The sequence below is a fragment of the Molothrus aeneus genome, chromosome 3 (genome assembly GCF_037042795.1).
Source record: "Molothrus aeneus isolate 106 chromosome 3, BPBGC_Maene_1.0, whole genome shotgun sequence".
NCBI classification, from domain to species: domain Eukaryota; kingdom Metazoa; phylum Chordata; class Aves; order Passeriformes; family Icteridae; genus Molothrus; species Molothrus aeneus.
Window position 1 is genome coordinate 47,127,420 of NC_089648.1, and position 22,402 is coordinate 47,149,821.

The 22,402-nt window shown below is 35.8% G+C and overlaps 1 protein-coding gene across 1 annotated transcript in view; it reads right to left on the reverse strand.

Annotated features, from left to right (window-relative positions):
* Window positions 1-22,402, reverse strand: part of ADGB (androglobin) — a 99,689-nt gene that overhangs the window by 70,702 nt on the left and 6,585 nt on the right. Inside the window, exons 2-8 of the mRNA XM_066546830.1 lie at window positions 16,123-16,267; window positions 13,005-13,097; window positions 10,694-10,765; window positions 9,273-9,461; window positions 6,516-6,655; window positions 5,167-5,253; window positions 3,418-3,629 (exon numbers count right to left, since the gene is read on the reverse strand). Of these exons, the coding sequence (XP_066402927.1) occupies window positions 3,418-3,629; window positions 5,167-5,253; window positions 6,516-6,655; window positions 9,273-9,461; window positions 10,694-10,765; window positions 13,005-13,097; window positions 16,123-16,260 (931 nt within the window). The 5' untranslated portion in view covers window positions 16,261-16,267. The remainder of the gene's footprint in view (window positions 1-3,417; window positions 3,630-5,166; window positions 5,254-6,515; window positions 6,656-9,272; window positions 9,462-10,693; window positions 10,766-13,004; window positions 13,098-16,122; window positions 16,268-22,402) is intronic.

A 22,402-nucleotide genomic window follows, 5' to 3' on the forward strand; every position in this document is an offset into this window, starting at 1 on the left:
CTTTCAGTTAAATCCTGAAGGCCTTGGGCTTTTCCCAACTTGCCTGTAGATTTGCCTTTTTCTTTCTCTTCTCCTTTTATTTTCTTTCCTACTTTTTTCTGCTCTGCCTTTTCTATTAAGTAAAGTAAAGATTAAATATTTTTCTTTCTAAGATAAAAACTTTCAGTCATCAAATGTCATACAGTGCAAATGCTTCAATAAGATTTTAGATAAATTTTAAAAACAATCAACCACAAACTCTTTGAAGTCAAGAGTTGAGATACAATAAAAAACTAATGTAATTTAATTAAAATAAATAAAAATAAAAAGTAGTCCTTAAGATGTAAATGAAGATTTATTGAGAAGGAGCCAGAGTGGCTTCGGTCCCACCTTTTAGTTATTGCACAATTTTTATGTCCTTACTACAGTGTAAGAAATCATTGTATTTCTGGCACTGTGCCACATATTTTCTTCCTATCCTTGCTCTCATGTATCAGTAATTACAAAAAAAAACCCAAAACCAAAACATATAGACAATGCATAGATTCCCAATGGACATGGAAGCAGAAAGTGTTGCACAGACCCAACATTCTCTGAGGTCTTAGAACTTAGACTACAAGAAAAGGCTTCTTAAATGCATTTTAAAAAACTCATAGACTCATGGAATGGCTTGGGTTGGAAAGGACCTTAAAGATCATCTAGTTCCAACCCCCCTGCTGTGGTCAGGGACACCTTCCATTAGAGCAGGTTGCTCAAAGTCCCAACCTGGCCTTGACCTCTTCCATGTACTGGGCAACCAGAACTTGTTTGGGGAATCCATGTCAGGAACTCCCTATTGTCGGAAAGAATTTCCTTCTAACACTCAATCTAAGCCTGCTTTCTGTGAGTTTAAAGCTATTCACTCTTGTTCCATCACTACATGCCCTTGTAAAAAGTCCGGCTCTAGCTCTCTGGTAGGCCCCCTCTAAGTACTGGAAGGTGCTATAAGGTGTTCTCCCCGAAGCCTTCTCTTCTCTAGGCTGAACAATCCCAGCTCTCTGACTGCCTTCACAGGAAAGGTTCTCAAGCTCTCTGATCATCTTAGTAGCCTTCCTTTGAACTCATTCCAACAGGACCATGTCTTTCTTGTGCTGGGACCCCAGAACTGGATGCTGCACTCCAGGTTGGGGTCTCACAAGAACAGAATAGAGGGGGAGACTCACCTTCTTCATCCTGCTGGCCACACTGCTTTGGATGCAGCCTAGGACGCAACTGCCTTTCTGGGCTGTGAGCACACACTCTTGGCTCATGTACTGCCTCTTGTCCAACAGATCCCCCATGTCCTTCTCCACAAGCCTGCTCTCAGATTGTCTCAATCCAGGTGCAGCACCTTGCACTTGGACTTTCTGAATCTCATTAGATTCTCATGGGTCCAATTCTCAAGCTTGTCCGAGTCCTTTTGGATGGCCTGCCTTCCTTCCTTCCTTCCTTCCTTCCTTCCTTCCTTCCTTCCTTCCTTCCTTCCTTCCTTCCTTCCTTCCTTCCTTCCTTCCTTCCTTCCTTCCTTCCTTCCTTCCTTCCTTCCTTCCTTCCTTCCTTCCTTCCTTCCTTCCTTCCTTCCTTCCTTTGTGTCAACTGCACAATACAGCTTCACAGAATGCTTCAGGAGGAAAAGGATCACAGTGGGTCATCTGGTCTAACCTCCCTGCTCCACCAGGGTCATACTAGAGCACATGGCACAGGATTGCATCCAGACAGTTCTTGAATATCTCCAGTTTAAAGCCATTCCCAGTGAGGGAAAATCTACAACCTCTCCAGGCAATGTGTTCCACTGCTCAGTCACTCACACAGTAAAGAATTTCTTCCTCACGTTCAGGAGGAGCTTCTTGTGCACCAGTTTCCACCCATTGCCTCTCTTGATATTGTTCAGCACCATGGAGCAGGGCCCGGTTTCATCTTCTTGGAACTCATCTCTTTGATACTTATACACATTGATGAGGTCCTCTCTCAGCTGTCTCTTCACAAAGCTGAATAGGCCCAGCTTCCCCAGCCTTGCCTCATCAGAGATGTTCCAGTCTCCCAGTCATCTTCATTGCCCTCTCTGCTGGACTCTCTCAGGAGCTCCATGTCTGTTATGTGCTGAAGAGCCCAGGACTGGACACAGCGTTCCAGATGCAGACTGAGTGAAGGGGCAGGATCAGATCCCTCGCCCTGATAAGAATGCTCTTCTTAATGTATCCCAGGACATCATTGGCCTTCTGGACCCCCAGGGTACACTGCTGACTCAGGGACAGTTTGTTGTCCACCAGGATCCCCAGGTCCTTATCTCTTATGGTGACACGGATGGCTTTGTGTCATCCAAACTTTAATCTCAAACACCAACAGAACATCTCAACAAAGCTTTTAGCCTCAGAGTTGGAGACTACAGAGCTGTATCAGACACAATGGCTCCCTGATTCTTAGCTATTTCAGTTACTGATGAATGTTTAAGTCTTAGGCAGGATTACATTTACTTAGTTTTAAGGGAAAAAAATGACAGCACCCTGTTGGATGAACAACAGTGCTGTTGCCAGTGACATGTCCATTCCAAACTCTGAAATATCTACCCCACTCATGGCTGGGTCAAAATGATAGCAGGATTTCCTAAGAAGAGAGACTACTACCTCAGCCAGGTAACTTCTAAGATTCTTATAACACTTTAGACATTGGGACATAGTATTTGGGATTCAAAGCGAGGAAGTCAGTGATTTTTCTGAAAATCTAGGAAGAAATAGAAATTTTAGCATGTGATTTGTACTCTCCAAAGGCATGAGAAGTGTTGTGAAATTGCACCCATGACTTCAAGTTAAAAACAGCAACTAGGAAAATTCATTCTCAAATTAAAAAAAAAAAAGGAAGAACAATATACTGGAACAAACTAGTTTATAAATCTAAATATTTAAATTTAATTGTAAATATGATTAACAGCTCTTAAAGAAAATTATTGCTTATACATAACAGAATAAAATAAAAATTGCAATAAATAAAAAATGCAGGTAGAGTTAGAACATGTTTGTCATAACTCTGTAGGTAATCACATTTTACAACACCCATTATGAAATATATAATTAATTGATGGTCAGAGCAGTGTTGCCTTTGGAGAAACTGTAACCTCTCTGATTGGTATCTCTCTGCAAGGAACTCAATTTTAGAGAAAGGACTGTGACATGGAGCTGAAAAAAATCTCTGCCAGAAAGGGAAACTATTTTTATAAAATAAAAGACTAGTACTGCTTTTCATGAGATCTATAGCTAAAACAAAAGTATTTTGAATATACATCATTGCAACATGTTTGGTGAAACAACAAACCCACAGAGTTGTATGTGGCAATATATGCAAAATATACTTATTTGAAACAGACATGATGTTAACCTTATTTAAGCTTGGCCTACAAAGATTAGACTATGTAGAATTACAGACCTTTGCTAATGTTACTGGCTGTCTCTGCTCTCTCAGTTGAATCTGGCAGCTTACTCACAGAAGAAAGTTCACTTTTTAACTCTGAGTCTCTGGTTTCTTCAGTTTTTGTATCATCCTGAGTAATCTCAAGTTCTGGAGCCTTCTTCTCTGGCAACGTGAATTCTGGCACAATCTCTTTCAAAAAGGCCCAAACTTTGTCAAAGTATTCAGGCCTTTAAGAGAAAACACAAATGTATATGTCAATGGTAGGGATATTTCCAATAAGAGAGGAAATTTAGACAGCACTATACCACAAATGACAGTCCAGCTCTAAAAAATGCTACTGGGTTATTTTAGTAGATGCAACACCCTCTGTATCAGAAATATTTGTTGAGACAGCTTATGAAAGGCCCATTAAAAAAAGAGATGGTGGTTAGAGATGCATGCAAATAAAGCATCTTTTCTCAAGATTTTTAGCAGATACAAGTTGTGACAGAGAAACTTGCAGACTACTTTACAACTACACCATATAATAATGTGAGTCTAACTCTGTATATTGAAAAGCATCTCAAAGGTACTTCCAAACTGGAAAGTTTTTGATATGATGTAACAGTTGCGGTCATGTTGATTTTCCACAGAAACTCAGTCATTCCAGAAATAATCTCAAACAGGGTCATGCAGAGTCTCATGCAAGCTAACTGCATTCAATTTTTTTTAAAAAATAAAATAAGTGATTGTAAAATGAGCTAAAGTAATCTTATACTACTATTCCAAAGACTCTGTAGTATTCACATTCTCATATTCCATGATATAATGTATTTATAGGAAGTGAATACTGTTTTTTGCTGTTGAAGTTGTAAAACTAGCTATAGAAAGAAATAAAATTTAGGCTACTTAGATTTTTAAGTCCATGAGCTACATACACACTACTGTAGGACACAAATATATCAAAAACCTTAATTGCAAGCATAGCTTGAGACATAAAAATTACTGAAAAATTGAATAAATATTCTTTGACTGGATTATTTATTAGCGAAATATGGTTATAAATAAACAAGTATATCTAAGTAAATTATATATAAACCTAACTATTTGTTATCTAGATATTCATTTGAATTTATATATCAAAAGGCAAAAAAAGGTGTAACTCAAAAAAAAAATCTAAATATTTAGTATCAGTATCTGGGTAATTAATTTAGTAATAAGGATATCAAGCTGAAAAGTCAGAATGTCTTTCTTTAAAAATACAAAATGAACATAAAACACGTAGGAAACAAGAAAAATGTTATTGTAGGTAGGAAACGCTATTTTTGGTTGAAGCTAGAAGTCTGCCAACTGTTACAATTTGAAGGGGGGAAACGCCATACTAGCTGACACTGATTACTTCCAAATTCATGACATATACTTTCTATGGTATATTCAGATATAAAATTATTATTATCAGCAGACATTTTATAACTGCATACTAAATGCAACATAGATTTCTCTAACCTTGTTTTCCTCGTGCTGTTTAATATTAGTTAAATTAATTTATAAAGAATAGGCATCAGCATGATAAATAGCTTTACAAGAAACTGTATGACTTACAAAGAAAAACACAATAAAATTGCATTTCTCAAAGGTACATTACCCAAGTGCCTGAACTATAAACCATTCACTTTCCAAAATTGATGGTGAAGGACTTTTAGGGTTCTGCTTTATTCTTCATAATGCCTTATAGAATTAAATATTAAATAACTGACACATAAATTGTTTAATGAAAGAACTTACTGGAGAGGAATAACTTCTGGTATCCATCCAGTCAGTGTTTGTAGAACTGTAAGGTCCTCCATCTCTCTTTTTCCAGTTGCATGTATACTATAAGACAAAAGCAGACTTTTTACAATTATAATGTTACCAACTACAGTAAACTCTGTAGTCTACATTGCTTTCTATAATAAGACAATGTAATGAGGAATAAGATCATACACAGAATAGTTTGATGAAAAACAAGTCATTACTTGCAATTTTAGTTTTCCAAACCACTGCTGACTACTCCCCCACAAAGTCATGCCTTTGCATCAGGTCCATTATTTTATGGCTCCCTCTGGTATAATGGCATTTTTTTTTCACCTTTGTTAGCAAGCATACTATGTATACTTGCACACAATTGCAGGGTTGGAGATGTGGGTTTGAAATTCCTTGTGTGAAAACAGGGTTATGATTCTATAACTTCCATTTCCTAGGCAGCTTCTCTAGCTCCCAGGTTATTCTGAACAAGCTGGTTCACTTCCACTCTAGCAAAGTTCACTCTTTCAAATTGACACTCTGCTACTCTCTGGAGAGGTTTCCTGAGAGGACTAAGGCCAAAGATGCCAACACTTGCATGGCTAGCCCTTGTGCTCTGGAGAAATGCAGTATGTCAATCACATTCCTGCAAAGAGTTTCCTAACAGGCACCTCTCGGCAACTCCTTAGCCTGTGTCAACATACTTTAGATGACCCTTCTGACAAACAAAACTTGACATGATGAGAACAGGGAAGCTTCACTACACAGATTTGTGTTTTGAATTATTTTCTCAAACTTATTCATTTAAACTCTTGGTCTTCATTCTTCATTTCATAGGAACCCGTAGCCATAATTGTCAATTACTGCATCATAGGCTACCTTCTACTTTTCCAGTCAGTTCTAGGGAAGTAGATTGCTGTACACAACAGCACAACTGTAGCAAAGGTATCAAAAGAAGCTCACAAAACTAATTTCAACATTGGTTGAGTCAATACTGGTCAAGGCTCACAATAAAAATTTCTTTAACAGTTCACAGGTACTTCTGTTTGGCGGGAAGCCACACGTGAAGTTGTCAGGAATATAGTCAAACAAATGAAGCAAATAATGAAAGTACTCCAGCTTCTTTGTAAGTTTTCTGTGAATAAATTTACAAACACGTCTAAAAATGAAATCCTGTGCCTTCTGTAGCTATAGAGGATTTTGTTTTACTGATTTACAGTGCCAGCTTTTGGAAGTGCATAACTGTCATTACAAAAATGTAGCAAAATACATTTTCTAGTATACTAAATCAACTTTTTGCTGTTACCATGTGACTTCACAAAACAAACCAAAAGTGAGATGACAAAACATACCTAGTATTTGCTAACTTAATTATAGCTTTGGACAGCAACATTGGCCAAAGTTCATTTTGGCTCGTTGTAGCTGGTAATAACAAATTCTCCTCTTCACTGAATGGCATAGTGTCATCCACAATGATCTTCCTCCAGCACCCCTGTGACAGGGGAAGGGGAGAAAAGCAGAAAAAAAAATTAGTTTGTGGGCTGACAAGTAAAGAGTATGCAAGAGAACTTTTAATACTTTCCCAAGAACTCAATTCTACTGTAACTCAATTTACATCACAGATGGCTTTAAAAAAAGTTTTCACATAATTTATGAGAAACATGGAAACAGCATTCATAGCATTTTATTACTGCTCTGACTTATTTGTTCCAGAGATTAATCTAATTGCTGCTATTTCCAAATGTGATGTGTAGTACATCATGTGCATGCATTCAGTATTGTTTCTTCAGCTGCCATGACAGATGCCTGAGAAACACTAATGATTAAAAAAAGGCTTAACTAAGATAGCAGCTTTTTAAATGTCTCTTTAGATATCAGTCTGGAAAATACTTGTGACATAAGCAGTCCCCCTTGCTTCCCAAAAACTACCTGGGGATACTGACTGCAGTTAGTCTCCTGTTACACATTACAACAGTATTTTGTAAAACACTATACTAAACAACACAAAATGATCAAAAGTAAAAAAATAAAAAAAAATATAGATACATGTATTTTTAAAAAATTCTGTATTTCCAGAATAAGAAACAAAGAGGTAAGACAAAGTACTGGTATCTTCAGTACCAGATACTTCATTAGTAAACTGAGCTAATATTCCACAAAATAATCTTGTCTACCATTCTTCAAATAAAACTCTCTGTCCTAGTGATGAAGATATGATAGTAAATAGGTGGGCCTAGCAAATACTTCTGTTAATTTACCCACAAAATGATGAAGAATGACCAAATCACTAAAGTGTTCACCATGTGTTATCAGAGAGTGCAAAACTATTGTTCTCTGCTTGTAACTAAGCTATGGGTTCAAGCTGAAATGACAGCTGATTAATGCTATGCATTCTATAGGTCTAAGGAGAAAACAAATTTAGTCCAGAGGTCAAAGATATTCAAAAGCCATAAAAGAAGCTAATATTCTTAAGGATAAGAACCATTTTGTGACAACCAAAACAAAATATTTAAACTTCCCTAGTTTGAAAAGGATCTAGTCAGGGATATGATCACATATTCATCTCCTCTTCCAATAGTTGCTGAAGTTTACTAGGGAGAACAGAACAAGTTGATAAATAAAGGAAAAGAAACCAAAAAATTTAAAAAAATATGGGGCAGGTCTACAGATGGAAAAAAGTGAAAAAAAAATAACTACAGGAACAAGTTCAATAAACCTCAGGAAGGCAAAGTGAAAGTAGAACATGGGATGGAATTTCTATATTTTGTCAAATATGTGAAAAAAAAATATTATCCACAGGTTTGATGTTGTGTAGAGCAATGTCTTCAGGACTCAGTGCAGAACATTAGTGAAATCAGTTCCTTATTCTTCCAGCTTTTGCACTCATTTTAATTTATTTTTCTACTTTCTCCTATGAAATATATTTCTCCTCTATCTCTTCTGATATTTGTCTTTCCTTGTTTATACATTTTTTTTAATCTTCCAACAGGTGACCTTCTTTTTTGCTGTTTTTCTTTCTGAAAAGTACAGCTGTATACCCAGAGGAAAAAAAATTGAATAAACACACAGGCCCAAACAAAAAAAAGACAAAGAGTGTAACAAGCAGTGACAAAGAAAATGAAGCACTGGTAACTCTTGGATATGCTTTAAAATGTAGTCTTTTACCACATGACTTCATAATATCTGCAGCATTAAATTCACTCACAGAATAATGTCTTCTGCTGAGGAACTTGGACAATACAATTTGTGCCTTCTCAAACTCATGGAACTCATTTCTATATGAAATATGTTATTCCACAAGTGAAGGCAGTAGTAAGGGGTGAGGAAAGCACAGGCATGTAAATCAGATAAGTGTTCCCCCTACAGAGAAGGTCACTTTCAAATTTTTGTTTCCAACTAACTATGTCAGAAATATTTTCAGCTTTGGGCAACAGGAAGTTTAGTAGGGTTAGTTATAGGTCTTAGCATGCTGTGACATTTTCTGTTTCCAAAAGGCAAATATAACTGAAATAACTCCAACAACACAGATAACTTATAGATGTCATTTATTTTATATGTTACTATTTCTCTATTAAAATGAGGTTCAATATGCAATTAAGTGTTCCCTGTTGACTGCCAAATGTGTTAAGAAATTATTATCGATTATCTTTAGAAATCCTTGGGATGTTTTAGTTTTACCAGTACCTCTTCAGAAAATGGTCTTCACACTGGAAGTATCTAACTATCTTTAAACACATTTAGAGACAAATAGGTCTGTAAAGTCAGGCAAATGAATTACTTAAATATAAAAAGAAAAAATTTAGCCTAATACACCAAAGGTGTGGGCCACGTGTCTGACTCTACTAAGCATTTGCATCAAACCTAAAAAACTACAAAAATAAAATATTGCCTTTGCAAGTAATAACACTTTTATCAGGCCACAAGTTGTACAACAATCACATGAACTATAAGAGACATTTTAATTAACAAGCATTCAAATTAACAAATTGTCAGTTTTTCTACTCCTAAAAATCTATGTATTTTCAACAATAAAATGTATGTCCAGTAACCATTAAAATTTGCCATGCTAGCTGCATCATATTTTTATATTGTTGGAGGAAACCACTCACCATCCAATAAAGTTTCAATGCATATTTTCCAAATTTATTGTACACTGTTACGCGCTCCTTGGCAGATTTACATAAGCCATAAATGTGTTCCCAAGGTTTCCAAACAAGTGTGGGTGTTTCACTATTTAAGGAATTTTCATTATATATCCTCCAGACAGCATAGATTTCACTTACAATCCATCTCATCAGCTAAAACAAGAGAAAAATAGAAAAAAAAGTTTTTTCAAGTAACAGATTTTGAAAAAAATGTGGTTATAATGATCAAAGAATAAACCAGATCCTGCTGTAAATAAAAAAGTGACATAAAAATATAGCTATAGTTTAATGGAAAAAATAATTACGCTGTTACAACTTCTCTTAAAATCATTACAATACCTATCTACAGCAACACAAGATTTCATGCAACTAAGTAAAGGCACAATATAAATAAAGGTATTCATCATTTAACAAAGACAAACTAAGAAATATGATTTTAAAATAAATTATGTTACAGGGCATGTGAGTTGTCACTTGTTTAATTGCTTTTTAAAAGCCAGCTGCTAAAAGTCAATATTGCCTTGAATAGTCATTATTTGTACTCCATAAAGGAAATCCTAAATTATTAACTGTACTTAGAAATCTTTAATTCTTAAAATAAGAACTTAAACTAATCGTGTTTTATACATGAGTTTTATGATATGCAGATTTATGATGTATGCCTTACTTTCACAAGTATTACCCAACTGTTATAACGATTTATGTATACTGAAATGAAAAAATCCTTTTACTACAAGAAACATGCCCTAAAATTAATTAGTGGTTCTATGGACATTCTAAGAAACTTGTCCTAGAATAAATTAGTGGTTTTTTGGACTTAAAAATTGACATGACCTGTCTTCTGGTGTTTCTTCCCTTATATCTCTGGTGCTGAATTTTGAATTTGCATTGACATACTGAATTAAATAGAAATTATTAAGTAATATTACATTCAGTAAGGCACTCAGATGACTTGGTTCCATCTGGTTTACATTTTTCCATGACCTGCAGAAATTCAGTAAACCTTTATTCAACTCTGGAGAGACAGAAAAGACTGGATCACAGACATTTGCACACACATGCACGCCCACTAGGACTTCCAGAAAGTTTGAGTAAAAAATAGAAATCCTTTATAACATGGCCTTTATTTACTCTTTTCTTTAGACAATATTATCCAGCTGGAAAACCTCTTGCCATCACTGATTTTTCAATTTCTAAAAAAGATAAACACTAATTATAATAATCTAGATAATTTCTTGCAACTTTATCCCCCTTCATTCACTTTCCACTTAAAAAACTTCCCACAACATTCTTTTTTGTAGGAATTTGGAGTGAAATTCAAAAAGTCAAAGAAAGATAAAAAGGAAATAATTTTTTTAAAGGGACATTAATGAATTTCCACCTACCTCACAACAAAATATGTGCTCATTTGCTGAAACAAGGTCAAATGAGGTTTCATTTTGGACTATCACAGGAACCTAGTAGAAAGTAAATCAGTTAGGTCCATAACTAAATTATCTGGAGAAAATTAAATTATCATTAGCATTTAACTGCAGTGGACATGCAAATGTTGGACATCTGGCAAGCATGCATTACACATTTGAAAACTGGAAGTGATCATCTTGTAGATGGTTTGGTATTTCTTTATAAAACTTTCTTAAATGTAGGTTCAGATTTTTAATAAATTATTATTATTATTTTTACCAGGAGATTTAAAGAGTATCAAATTGAATAATCACATAATTAAATTGAGATGCCCTCAATTTCTTAAGATAGTTGCAGTTCTGCATTTAAATCATGATCATAACACTGTCTATACTTTGAGATTCCCTTAGCCACCTGCCAGGGCTCACAGGGATTTATTTTCTCATGGTCAGTTACATAGTGGTAACGTCTGAACAGCAACTTTATCATATCTTTGGCTGCATTATGTTGTGTTCATGAATATTTTCTTCTTGTACAGCCCATTTCCTTTTTGTAAGCAGTTTAGTAATAACAGACTGGGATTCCAGTTTATTGAACTAAATGTATCTGTGCCTCTCATCACGTATTGGTGTTCATTGCTTGATTCTTTGCTTACCCCACTATTGGCTTGTTTATGCTTTCTTTTATAGTTAAAAATATATCAGGTAACAAATAATTCTTAATAGCCTTTCATCGCTTGATATTTACATTAATTTTTATATAAAATCTCTGGTAATCACTGCTTGTTGATTCAAAATATATTGGACCAAAATAAGCATCAAAGTTTTAATCAGGTCCTAAAGAAAACAAATGCTTTCTTCATCATACTCCAGAGATAGATTTTAAAAGCTATTTTTAATACAGATACATGTTTCCATGACTTTCTGGGCTGCCAGCTCTCTTGCCCTCATCTTTCAGATACCTCCACTCAGTTTATGCATTTTGGCAGTGTTTCCTATCCAATCTTTTGGTCTTGTCAATTACTCCTCTGACCTCTCCCCCTCTCTCCATTAAAAATTAAACTTAGATCTGTTTAGTGTCTAGTTAATAAAAAATGGAACTGACAAGCTAACAAAAGGAAAACTGACAAGACTGAAAAAGTTGGAAGGGTTGTCCAAGTACTTTAAAACTTCAATATATGATCTGAAGTAAATCACATAAACCTTTAGATTGGTAACATTATTGGAGAACACTAACCTTTGAAATGTGAGGCTGTTTATTTTCTCTGCAATTAATTTTAAAGCTATGCACAATTTTAAAATGCTATGGTTACCTTGCAGACAAGTACTGTCAAAGACATGTACTCTGTGTAGCCCAGAAAAATATGATAGTTGAAGTGAAAAAAAGTAATGTAGTTCTGGTAAAGCTAGTTCATGGTTTCATGACAAATATGAGTACTTCAGACACCTGCTCAGGTGGAACATACAGAAATTTTTCTGCTGTGACAGTAATTCTTAAGTGAGAACAGAGAAATAGAAGGCATCTGTAAAAACAGAAAGGCATCTCTCTGTCCAGTTGTCTTCCAAATGAACATGGGAGTGAAAAAGTGAAGCAGATGAGGGGGGATACACAACCATGATGTTTTGCACCAGGAAGTGCTGATCCATGGTGGTCTTATCCCATTAACACATTGAATTAATAATTAAATCTCAGATTCTGTACAGTATCACTGAGAATGCTATTATTACGCTAACTGTAAGGAATGGGATTAGTATAGGTAATCTTATGTCCTTTTAGACACAGAGAAACCTGTGTTGTATGGCATCAAGCAGGCCTCTGATTCATCTATGCAGCATTCTGTGCAGATCCCATCCATTTTGGTTTTGCTGACCTGTGATACAATTTGAGCTACGAAAGAATATTCTTACAAGAAAATAACCCTGCTCCCAATTTCTGCTGTAAAATGAAAGGAAGAACTTGCTGCTGTGGTTAGATAAAGTCAAGGAGATGCAGGGGATATAATTTTCAGTAAGGAGCAGGAGCTGCCTGCAGGCTCCTCCCTCACCATCAGCAGTGTGAGCTCAACCTGGGCTCAGGGCTTCCAGCGCCAGGGCCCAGCCATGCAAGCAGCACAGCTGAGCTGAGCTGTCACACAGGTCACTGAGCCCCCATGTACACTGGTCTCCAGGACAGGACTGACCACATGGTCAAGTGGCTTTTACCTGTTGAAATAACTTCCTCTGCTAATTTCACTCTACTTTTCACAAGTTAGGCAATTGGGAATTTTTCATCATGACTTTGTTTGTTTCTTACCTCTTTTGTTAAAAACTCTTGTGGACGTTTCCATGAATGCACTTTTAAGGATGCTGGCAACTTTATTTTCCCTTCAGGATCATCAAATCCAGGCTACACAAAATATGCATGAACAAAAGGACCACCTTTAATAATTACAGTATTGTATCTTCCATGAGATTTAAAATAATATATTGTTCACAGGATAATTCACTTAAGGAGCAAAATAGCAAAAAAAAGACCTAATAGTATATACAACTAAACAAAAAGAGCCCAAAGCCCAAGGTGAAGATGCAGGGCAGTATTCAGAGAAGCTTATATGGTCTGCACTTTCCAAGAGTTCTATATGAAATTATTATTTTTCTTTTCCTCTTTCAGAAAGATCTCCAAAAAAAGCTTAAAATTTTAAGTCAGTCTTCTATCAAGCTATTCCTAGTACTTTTTCTACCTCATTTATTTTTATAGCTCTTAAGTTGAACACTAAAAGTAAATATCTAAAGTGATTATTAAGAAACAAAAAACTCATGTTACATGCATTTAGCACTGCCATAGAAACCAAAGAGAGCTATAATTATACAACATGAATTAGCCCATTAAAAAGAGAGGCTCGTACAGTTTTCTTCAAACTTGCCTTTTTAAGTGATGCTTATCCTCCATGTGCACAGAAGGCATCAGGATATATGATGTCTGTTTACTTACTGGCACAATGTGGGATGAGGACATGCCTCTGATACAGGTTGTGCTGACTGAGAAACTAATCAGTTACATGGATAATGCTTTTTATTAGTGCTGGGATTTTCAACAGCTTTTAGGCATATTATACATTTGTGAGTGTTTCACAGTTTACAATGCACTCTGTCTTCTACAGACCAGAGAAAGAGTTTCCAGGAACAAAAATCTGTGATACTCTGAGTCCTTAATGATTAAAGGAAGACAAAACAGAGTGCATCAGAAAGGCATAAAAACCAAACACAAACCAAAGATCCCCAAATAACCTTTTCCCCAAATTTTTGGGGTTTTTTTTTCATTGTGTAAGCTCCTTCAATATGATAATCTGCAACAACCTATTTCAGTACCTGAAGGAAAAAAGAGAAGCTGGGGAGGAGGGGAGGGATGGAATGCTTTAGGAATACTTTCTTTTTTTTTTTTTTTTTTTTTTTCTGAAAGCTTAAAGAATTCCTTGGAGCCTGGACAATATAAAACTGTATTAACAGTGTTTATATTCTGCTTTCAGAGACATCCAACCCTGACTTCATGGCATAACAGGAAAGTTTAGCTCTTAAACACAAGATAAACCAGAGAAATGAGGCAGATGGGAATGACATGACACTATGCAAAACTAAAAAAACCAAACCAAACAAACAAAAAACCCACAAAAAAGCAAAAAAACCCAAACCCACACCTGGAAAGATACAACCTTTCTTTAGCTTATTAGTGAAAAAAAATGCTTTGAAGCAGAATATTATAGGTCCAGGCTGAAAAAATCAAGTTTTAACTTATCAAGTTTAAACTTATCTTTTATTTAAGGTGGCTATAAGAGACAAGTGCCAAGTCTCAGGGGTTCATGCTCTAAGGACAGGAGTCTCAACCACAAGTTCTACAGGAAGGACATGGAAGAAATGAGCACAAAAGACAAAGACAAGGTCAAATGCATAATCTCAGGAGCACAGTGCACAGCTCTAAGAGAGAGCATTGTATACAGGTGGTTGGTGAAAGACTTTCAGTGTTACAAGGAAAGAGATCACTTCAGGTTGATTTCTTTACCCACACAAGAAAATAGGACTGCTCATATTCGTGTTCCAAGTGTACTTAAAGGTTCTGGATGACATTACTAATTTTGTTTCCAAATGAAATAACCTACATGATGTTGAATTCTGGCTACCTGCTTGGATCAAAAGAGGCCATGTTAAAAAATACTTTAGATCTGTAAATTCATCTGCTGTGACTGGCATATAATTCCTTTAAACATGTAAAAGAAGCAATGTTTCATACAGCTTGTAGCTGAAGAACTGAAGAGTCCAGTAAACAACTCAGAAAACCTCTTGTGCTAAAATAGAAGGTTTTCATATATAGTTCATTTGAAGTTTATGTATGATTATAATGTCTGGTAGACCTGAAAATTAGTGCTAGATAAATGTTGAGCACAGCCCAAAGACACCAAAAGAGCAGTAAAGGAAGGGGAGAAGGACACAAAGGCAAATTATTTACTTGACAAGTTAGGGCAGTCTTCAGTACAGAATGTATACCTTCTCTCAAAACAATACTTTGGCCCCATAGGAGTACAATATAGTCAACCTTAGGATAAGAAAAAAATAATCTAGAAATATATATGGAAATAAAAACATAGTACATAAGGACACATTCAGAAGAAATATATTAACAATGCAAAATTTGCATATAAAATATGTGATAAATAATGGCATTTAATGCATTTTAAATTTCAATTTAAGATGCTGAGTTTAAGAAATTTTTTAAGAAATAAGTTTACTACTACTCTGTATAGAAGAGCCATACACTCTGTAATGATAACCAGTGTGAAAGAGTAAAAATCCATGAGATTTTTAATTCATTCCAAGGTTGGAAAACAGGAATTTTTCAAAATCTGGCAGGTGCTTACTTTCTGCAAAATAACAATATTCCCTCAAATCATGCTGTACATACTAGAACTGGAGACAGTGTTTCACATGTCCAGAAACTGCAGCATACAAAAGAAAGTACTTCAACATCCATTTCTGCCATAAAAAATGGATGCATCAAACCTTTTGAGCCCACAGAAACTGCAGTGCCCTGAGGAGTGTGTCGGTGCCCTGACGTACTACAACAGTTCAGCTGTTTCCAGATCCCCAGTTTTAGTTATGCTATGAAATAGATTTGAGGGTTGTATTTTTTTAAAACCTGATGGTTTTAAATGTGCACACAGATATGTTAACAGTTCATTTTAAAAGCAGCAAATAAACAATGCACAATTGTTTCTAGTTTATTACTGTAGTTTAGTAAGGAACTACTTAAACATATTGAAAACATATGATTGAAAATAAATATATTTATCAGTAACACATTATTTTGAAGTTGTGGCAAATGCTCTATTAAATAAAAGTACAAAACATGAAGTAGAAATAATATGTGTCACACAACTTACTGAAATTTGACCTTTTCCAGGTTTTTCTTTTCCAGCTTTTCCAGCATCCCATTTTTCTGCATTGATGTCTGCATCATTCCATTCTGGCCAAATAGGAAATCTCCACTTCTCATTGGAAGCAGCTTCCTTGGAAAGCATAGATGGCCTAGAAAACAGACAATAGCATAAATAAAAATGAACAGCAGTGTTAGACAAGGGTAGTAGAAAGTATTTTATCTTATAAAATATTCCTTATTTAATGTAATAGGAATTTTAGTGCTTTTAACTATGTCAACATTTTGTCACTAAGATAAGTCACTAAGATACGCAAACTTATCTTAGAAAGTGCTTGATGCTGTTATTAGGTATAAACCAACAAAATATTTAATGCATTTATACTTCTGCTGAAGTAAATTGGGTAGCTGAAGCACAAAAGTAGAAGGAGGACAGTTTCTTCCCTCCTCTTTTTCCCTGCTTCAAGCCACATGGCTCTCCTTTCTCTCCTGTGCCAGTCCTAACATTCATCACTCAGTTCAACTCACTCACCTATCTGAAGATGTTCTTTCATTTCTTCTGACTTATTTTCTTTAGATAACCAGAAGGAGCTTGCCATGGATACAGGATGCCCTGAGGAAAAGGACTCCCACTTCTAGGCATCTGTGAGCTGCTGGACCAGCCAGCGCTGTCTTCAGGCAGTTTCATTCTCAGGGCTCTTGTGCTACCAGTACTCTCACTACTTTCTTTTGGCTTTCACAATCCTGGCAATAATTTTGCTGAGGCTGAAAGGATTTTCACAGGACTAATACCCAATGTGTTCATGGCCACAAAGTAGCGCTGGTGCACCTTCATCTTTCCAGTGCATACAAAGGGCTGAAAAGCTGAATTAGCTGGAATATTCATTCATTGTTCCTATATATAAATGCAACAAACTGTGTAACCATGTTCCAAAGTCAAGCACAGACTACTTAAATGACTAAGGAAACTACTTAAATGACTAAGTCTGACTAAGGAAAATGTTGTCTATGAAATGACACCTGAAAATCCTATTAAGCCGCATCATCCAGAAGGTGGAAGCAGGGACAAGTCACTTGGGGGAACAGAGGCATTGCTCAAGTGTAGAGCAGTGAAACTACAAAAGCAAAACCTCAGCTGGAGTAGAAATAATCAAAGGATGTTAAGGACAAGGAAAAAAGCTCCTGTAAGTACACTGGCAGCAAAGGACATATGAGGAAGCACATGTCTGCTGCTCAGTGGGATGGGGAACAGCTTAGTGACAAAGAACATGGGAAAGGCCAAGATACTCAATGTCTTTTTGTGTCTTGGGTTTTGTTGGCAAATTTGTCATTCCCCAGTCCAAGAGTCTATTTACCAAGTCTGTGGGAGTGAAGCATTACCCACAGTAGAGGAAGGATCTGGGCAGCACTTAAGGCAACTGGACACACACAGCTCCATGGGACTAGCTGCAATGGGAGCAAAGGTACTGTCGAGTTGACTGGAGTCTGATTTGGATTTTGGTAAATGCAGTGCTTGGAGACACTTTAAATTCAAACAGACATGGATCTAAGCAACCTGATGTAAACTGCTCCTGCTTGAGTAGGAGTTTGACTAAATGGCTCCCAGATGCACCGTTCAATCAATGTTTTTCATAATTCCATAATACTTTAGCAATAGTAAGGACAAAGACATGGGTAAAAATAAAGATTTCTCACTGTCTAGACATTAACTACATTCATCCACACTACCAATAACTCTTAATGGAAGACAGCTGTTAAAATTCAATACCATCTGTGCCTTCTGCTGTGCAAAACCCACCCAAACATAGCTCCTACCTCTCTAACTGGAAGGAAGATGAATTCTGTAGAGTGATACTTAGCTTTATTTTTTCATCTTTTTCACCTCAGTCATCTGTAAATCGACTCTATTAGGTTTGATCTTACATTAATGGCATGATATTTTCTCCAGTGTTTTCTTGAAGACTCAAATGACACTTCATTCTGTATTCAATAATATTTAACCAGGAATTGAAAAACCCTGAGGTGTTTATCAGTTTCTTTGTATAATTTCCAGTTGTTTCAAAGAATCTTTTGCATCTGTGCTTACCACATGCATGAAGAACAATGAAAAACTAAGTGCTGGCTGTATCAACAGATTCAACATTTGTGATATTTTAAAACCTGAACGCTTCTAACACTGTTTTAAATATTACTCCTGGTAGTTTCTTACACATAGTAAAAAATTTGTAAGTTAAAATTCTCATTTTTTGTACTTTTTTCTTACTTCAGATGAAATATGAATGGCATACGTATCAATTTTAAATATTTAAGAGCTACTCCTATTTTTTTGAATCTTTTTTGTACTTCTAAATCTGCATTTGCTCTTCTACAAATTTATAGAGAAGCATGAAAATTTCACTTACTGATACCAATAATAAAGATATTCTGATATCATTCACAAATAAAATTAATGATAACTGCAGTAATTCATAGAATCATAGAATGGGTTGTGTTGGAAGGGACCTTAGAGATCATCTAGTTCCACCCCTCCTGCCATGAGTAGGGACACCTTCCACTAGACCATGTTACTCAGAGCCTGTCTTCATTTCTTCCTATAAGATTTCTGAGTGATTTGGGACAATAATGGAATAATAAAAAAAGCATAATTTTAAAATGCAACAATGAGATATGGAAGACTTACTTAGCTTACTACCACACCAAGACAGATAATCACTTTCTACCACACTTTGACATAACAGAATATCCTCAGCATTAACAATCTGGAATACATGGAAACAATGCTACCTATGATTGAGATGCCTAAACTAAATTGTGGAAGTCTAATGCTACTGCATCTCAAAACGATAATTCAACGAGACCTGGAAAATTCCCAAATAACAGCAATTTAATTGGTCTACAAATATAAGTAATAAGTGAAAAAGACTGCTGAATTAATTAAAATACTGCATTTGAGTAATGCTATTAAGAAGTTCCTCTATTACAAGAATTGAATAATATAACAGTGAGAATTCTTTGAAATGAACTATAAGATACAAGGGCAATGCAAATTACTGGTATTTTACGCTCAGGCTGGATGGGTTCATTGTGCAACAGTATTTTTAAAACCAAATTACTGGCAGACTTTCTTTTAATCCTGTGCTAAACCCTAAAGGAGAAAAAGGAAGAATAAATTGCCAAATGAAATGCCATGAATTTGGCACTAATTCACCTCTAACCCTTAAAGCAGCTTCTCCAAGAGTACTGGTGTAATTTATATAGTGCCAACAGAGGAAAGAGGGGGTGGCAGGACGGACAAGCACAACAGGGAAATGCAGACAGATTGCAACACAAGTTTTTCAGACACTTCAGATTTAATACAGAGACAGGAAACAAGCCCACTGGAAATGTGCTCTCAAGTAATACAGTCATTTAGTCTGTAGACATGTGCACTACCACATTCTGCAAGCAAGATCTTGTCAACTTGGTTAATGGAGTCTAGGAAGCTAGGAAGCAAATATTTTCTTCCTAAAACAGATAAATCTACCTGCAAATTATCTCTGGCCATTCCTTAGAAAGGGAACCCAGCAACACTGATGGGAGTCTTCTCAAGAATTACAGAAGCATTGGTAGGTACTTTCAAACAGCATGGCTACTCCAACCTTCCTTCCCCAATACCCATGTCATTCTGGACCACCGGACAACAATAATTTTGTGATTTTTTAGAAATCATGAAGTCACCAAGAGGCAGTAAAAAAAAAGTGACGCTTTCTGTGAATTGTTTGAATAGTCATAAAAAAAAACTACTTCTGTCCTCAGTAAAGCTTTTATATTAGGAAAAAGAGGGCAGAGAACAAACAGATGCTTCAACTTTTTCTCAAAATCTGCCCTGCAGGGAAGCTACTTAAGTTTTTCTTTAATCTCTTCCAACCTCAAAGACAAAAGACTCCTTTGAAGACCTTTGAAGACCTCTTTTAGTAGAAAGTTCTTTTAAACTATAATAACTGAAATGATTTCTAAAAAGTAGGATCTGAATATCTTAGAAACCCAGAGCAGAAACCATGGTAACACTCGAGTTCATAAGAATCTCTAAATGATACAGGAAAGTTTGGCCAAGTATCAGTAACTCTGTGGCAAAATGATTTCCTCTTTTTCTTCATACCTAGTGTCATTCTTCAGAAGAGGAATGAACAGAAAGAGTCACAATCAGACAATTTAATAAGCAACTAATAAGGCAATACAGTTTTCTTCTTATTATTAGCATAGTCAGCAGCAATTACAAAATAAAGCCAAAATATGAATGAGTGGTTTACAATACCTTGCCATTAGTCTTATCTTGGATACTGGAGCCAAAACATATAGGATTCTCTGCAGAAGCAAAATACTCTATGCACTCAGAGCTCTCATGTTTGGGGAGACCCAAGCATGCTCAGGTATGATGAGCATGCAGCTCAGGCATGATGAGCAGAACAAATAATTGTAAACCATCTATGCTGCAATCACAGTTGCTTGCAAAAGCCTATGACAATAGGTTTTATTGTCATTTCATTTTTGTGTACTGGGGTAGGATTCTTCCCCAAAAAGCATAGAGTACCTTCTGTGTGAAGCAAGTTCAAGCCAGAAAATTAAAGTGATGATAGAAAGAAAAGATGAACACCAACTGATTATTCTTTATAGACATATCATTTTTAAAGGGGTCTGAAATTTCAATCACTGCTTCCAAGTGTGATGTTCTCATTTCTAAACATAGCTGATGTTCTTGTAGGTGTCAGACAAACTACTAATAGACCTCAGTAACTTGTGAAGGATGAGCCTCTTTTGAAGGCACACACACACATTTGCTGAGAGATGGTTACCTAGCCTCACATTTAGCTTTGCCAGCTAGAAGTCCACATGTTTTCTTACTTATATTTGCATTCACATTAATGGAAACCAAGTTATTCCTTCTTGGTTTGCTTTCCAGTTTATAGGAGGTGGAAGAAAAACCCTAAATGTAAAATCCTTTGTGCAAATTTTACACAGTAGCATGACTTGGACATTACTTGAAAGAAAAATTAATAGAAAATAGTAGTTTAGAAGCCCTGTAGGTTTTAAAACTTTAATTTTTTATTTGTTCTCCTTGTTTTCAGCCTGATTCCATTTGTTGCCCTAAAAATATTGTCTGAGTTCTTATCCTTGTAATTTTAGAATTCCAGCTAAAATTGAGTATCTCCTGCTGTTTTGATCCATTTATCCCAACTAAACCTTTTTGCTATATAAAAACTTGAAGTCAGAAATTGAATATAAAGCACAAAATCAAGTAATAAAATTTTTCCATGTATTAAGGGAAAAACATGAAGATGCATTCAAAAAACTGGTGACAAATAGACTGATAAGCAACTGAATATTTAATATAGATCACAAAAGATTTTTTTTTCCTGTGTGACAAAATCTATGTAAAGCAGAAAAAAAAATTCTTTTTTTGGAGGAATTCCTGTAAAATTCAACCTTCATGCTCATAGCAAGCTCATGTACAATGTTAGAATTTTGGACCCTGATCTTTCAATTTTTGCATTCCAGGAAGAACAGCTTCTATTGCACAAACTACCATATGTAAACTGCTCAAATACAGAAGTAAAATCAGGTGGCATTATATACTTGAGAAACAATATCATGTATGTGCTGCTTTCAAATGGCAGACCAAGACCGTGTAGCCTGCAAGAGCAACGACAGAAAACTCAGCTTGCCATTTTCTGTGCTGAGAGGCAGCTGTAGTGAAAATTCTCTGCTCCTGATTCTATGGAGCCAAAGATCTGCCATAAAAAAGCTTTGAATACAGAATGGAGAAAAATACTTTTTACTTATTTGAAAAACATTTTTCACAATGGAAGGTATCAGAATGCCTGGATGCCATTCATTGGACAGCCTTTCACATTCTACTGCACTGGAGGTCACTTAAACATTTAAAAGACATCCTTCAAATTTATTTTTTTTAATTACATTCCCAAGAGTGGAACATTGAAAATTAATTCCAAGACATGCCTGCCAAGGCAGAAACACTGTATTATCTAGCTCTTAAATGAGCCCTTGTAACACACAGAAACAAATACAGTCTGCAGAAGTGGGCTTTCTATCCAGTGTTACAGGTGGAAATATGATATACCAATACCTAGATAATGTCATAGCAAGAGGCTGGAAAGAGGAATGTCTTTTCCAGTCATTTTCAGGTTCCAATCTAAGCCAAAAGAAGTGATCTCTGATGCATTCTTCCAAGATGGTTATGGCTGACTCTGAGTTGTGCTCTAGGTGGGATTGTGAGCTGTCCAAATCTT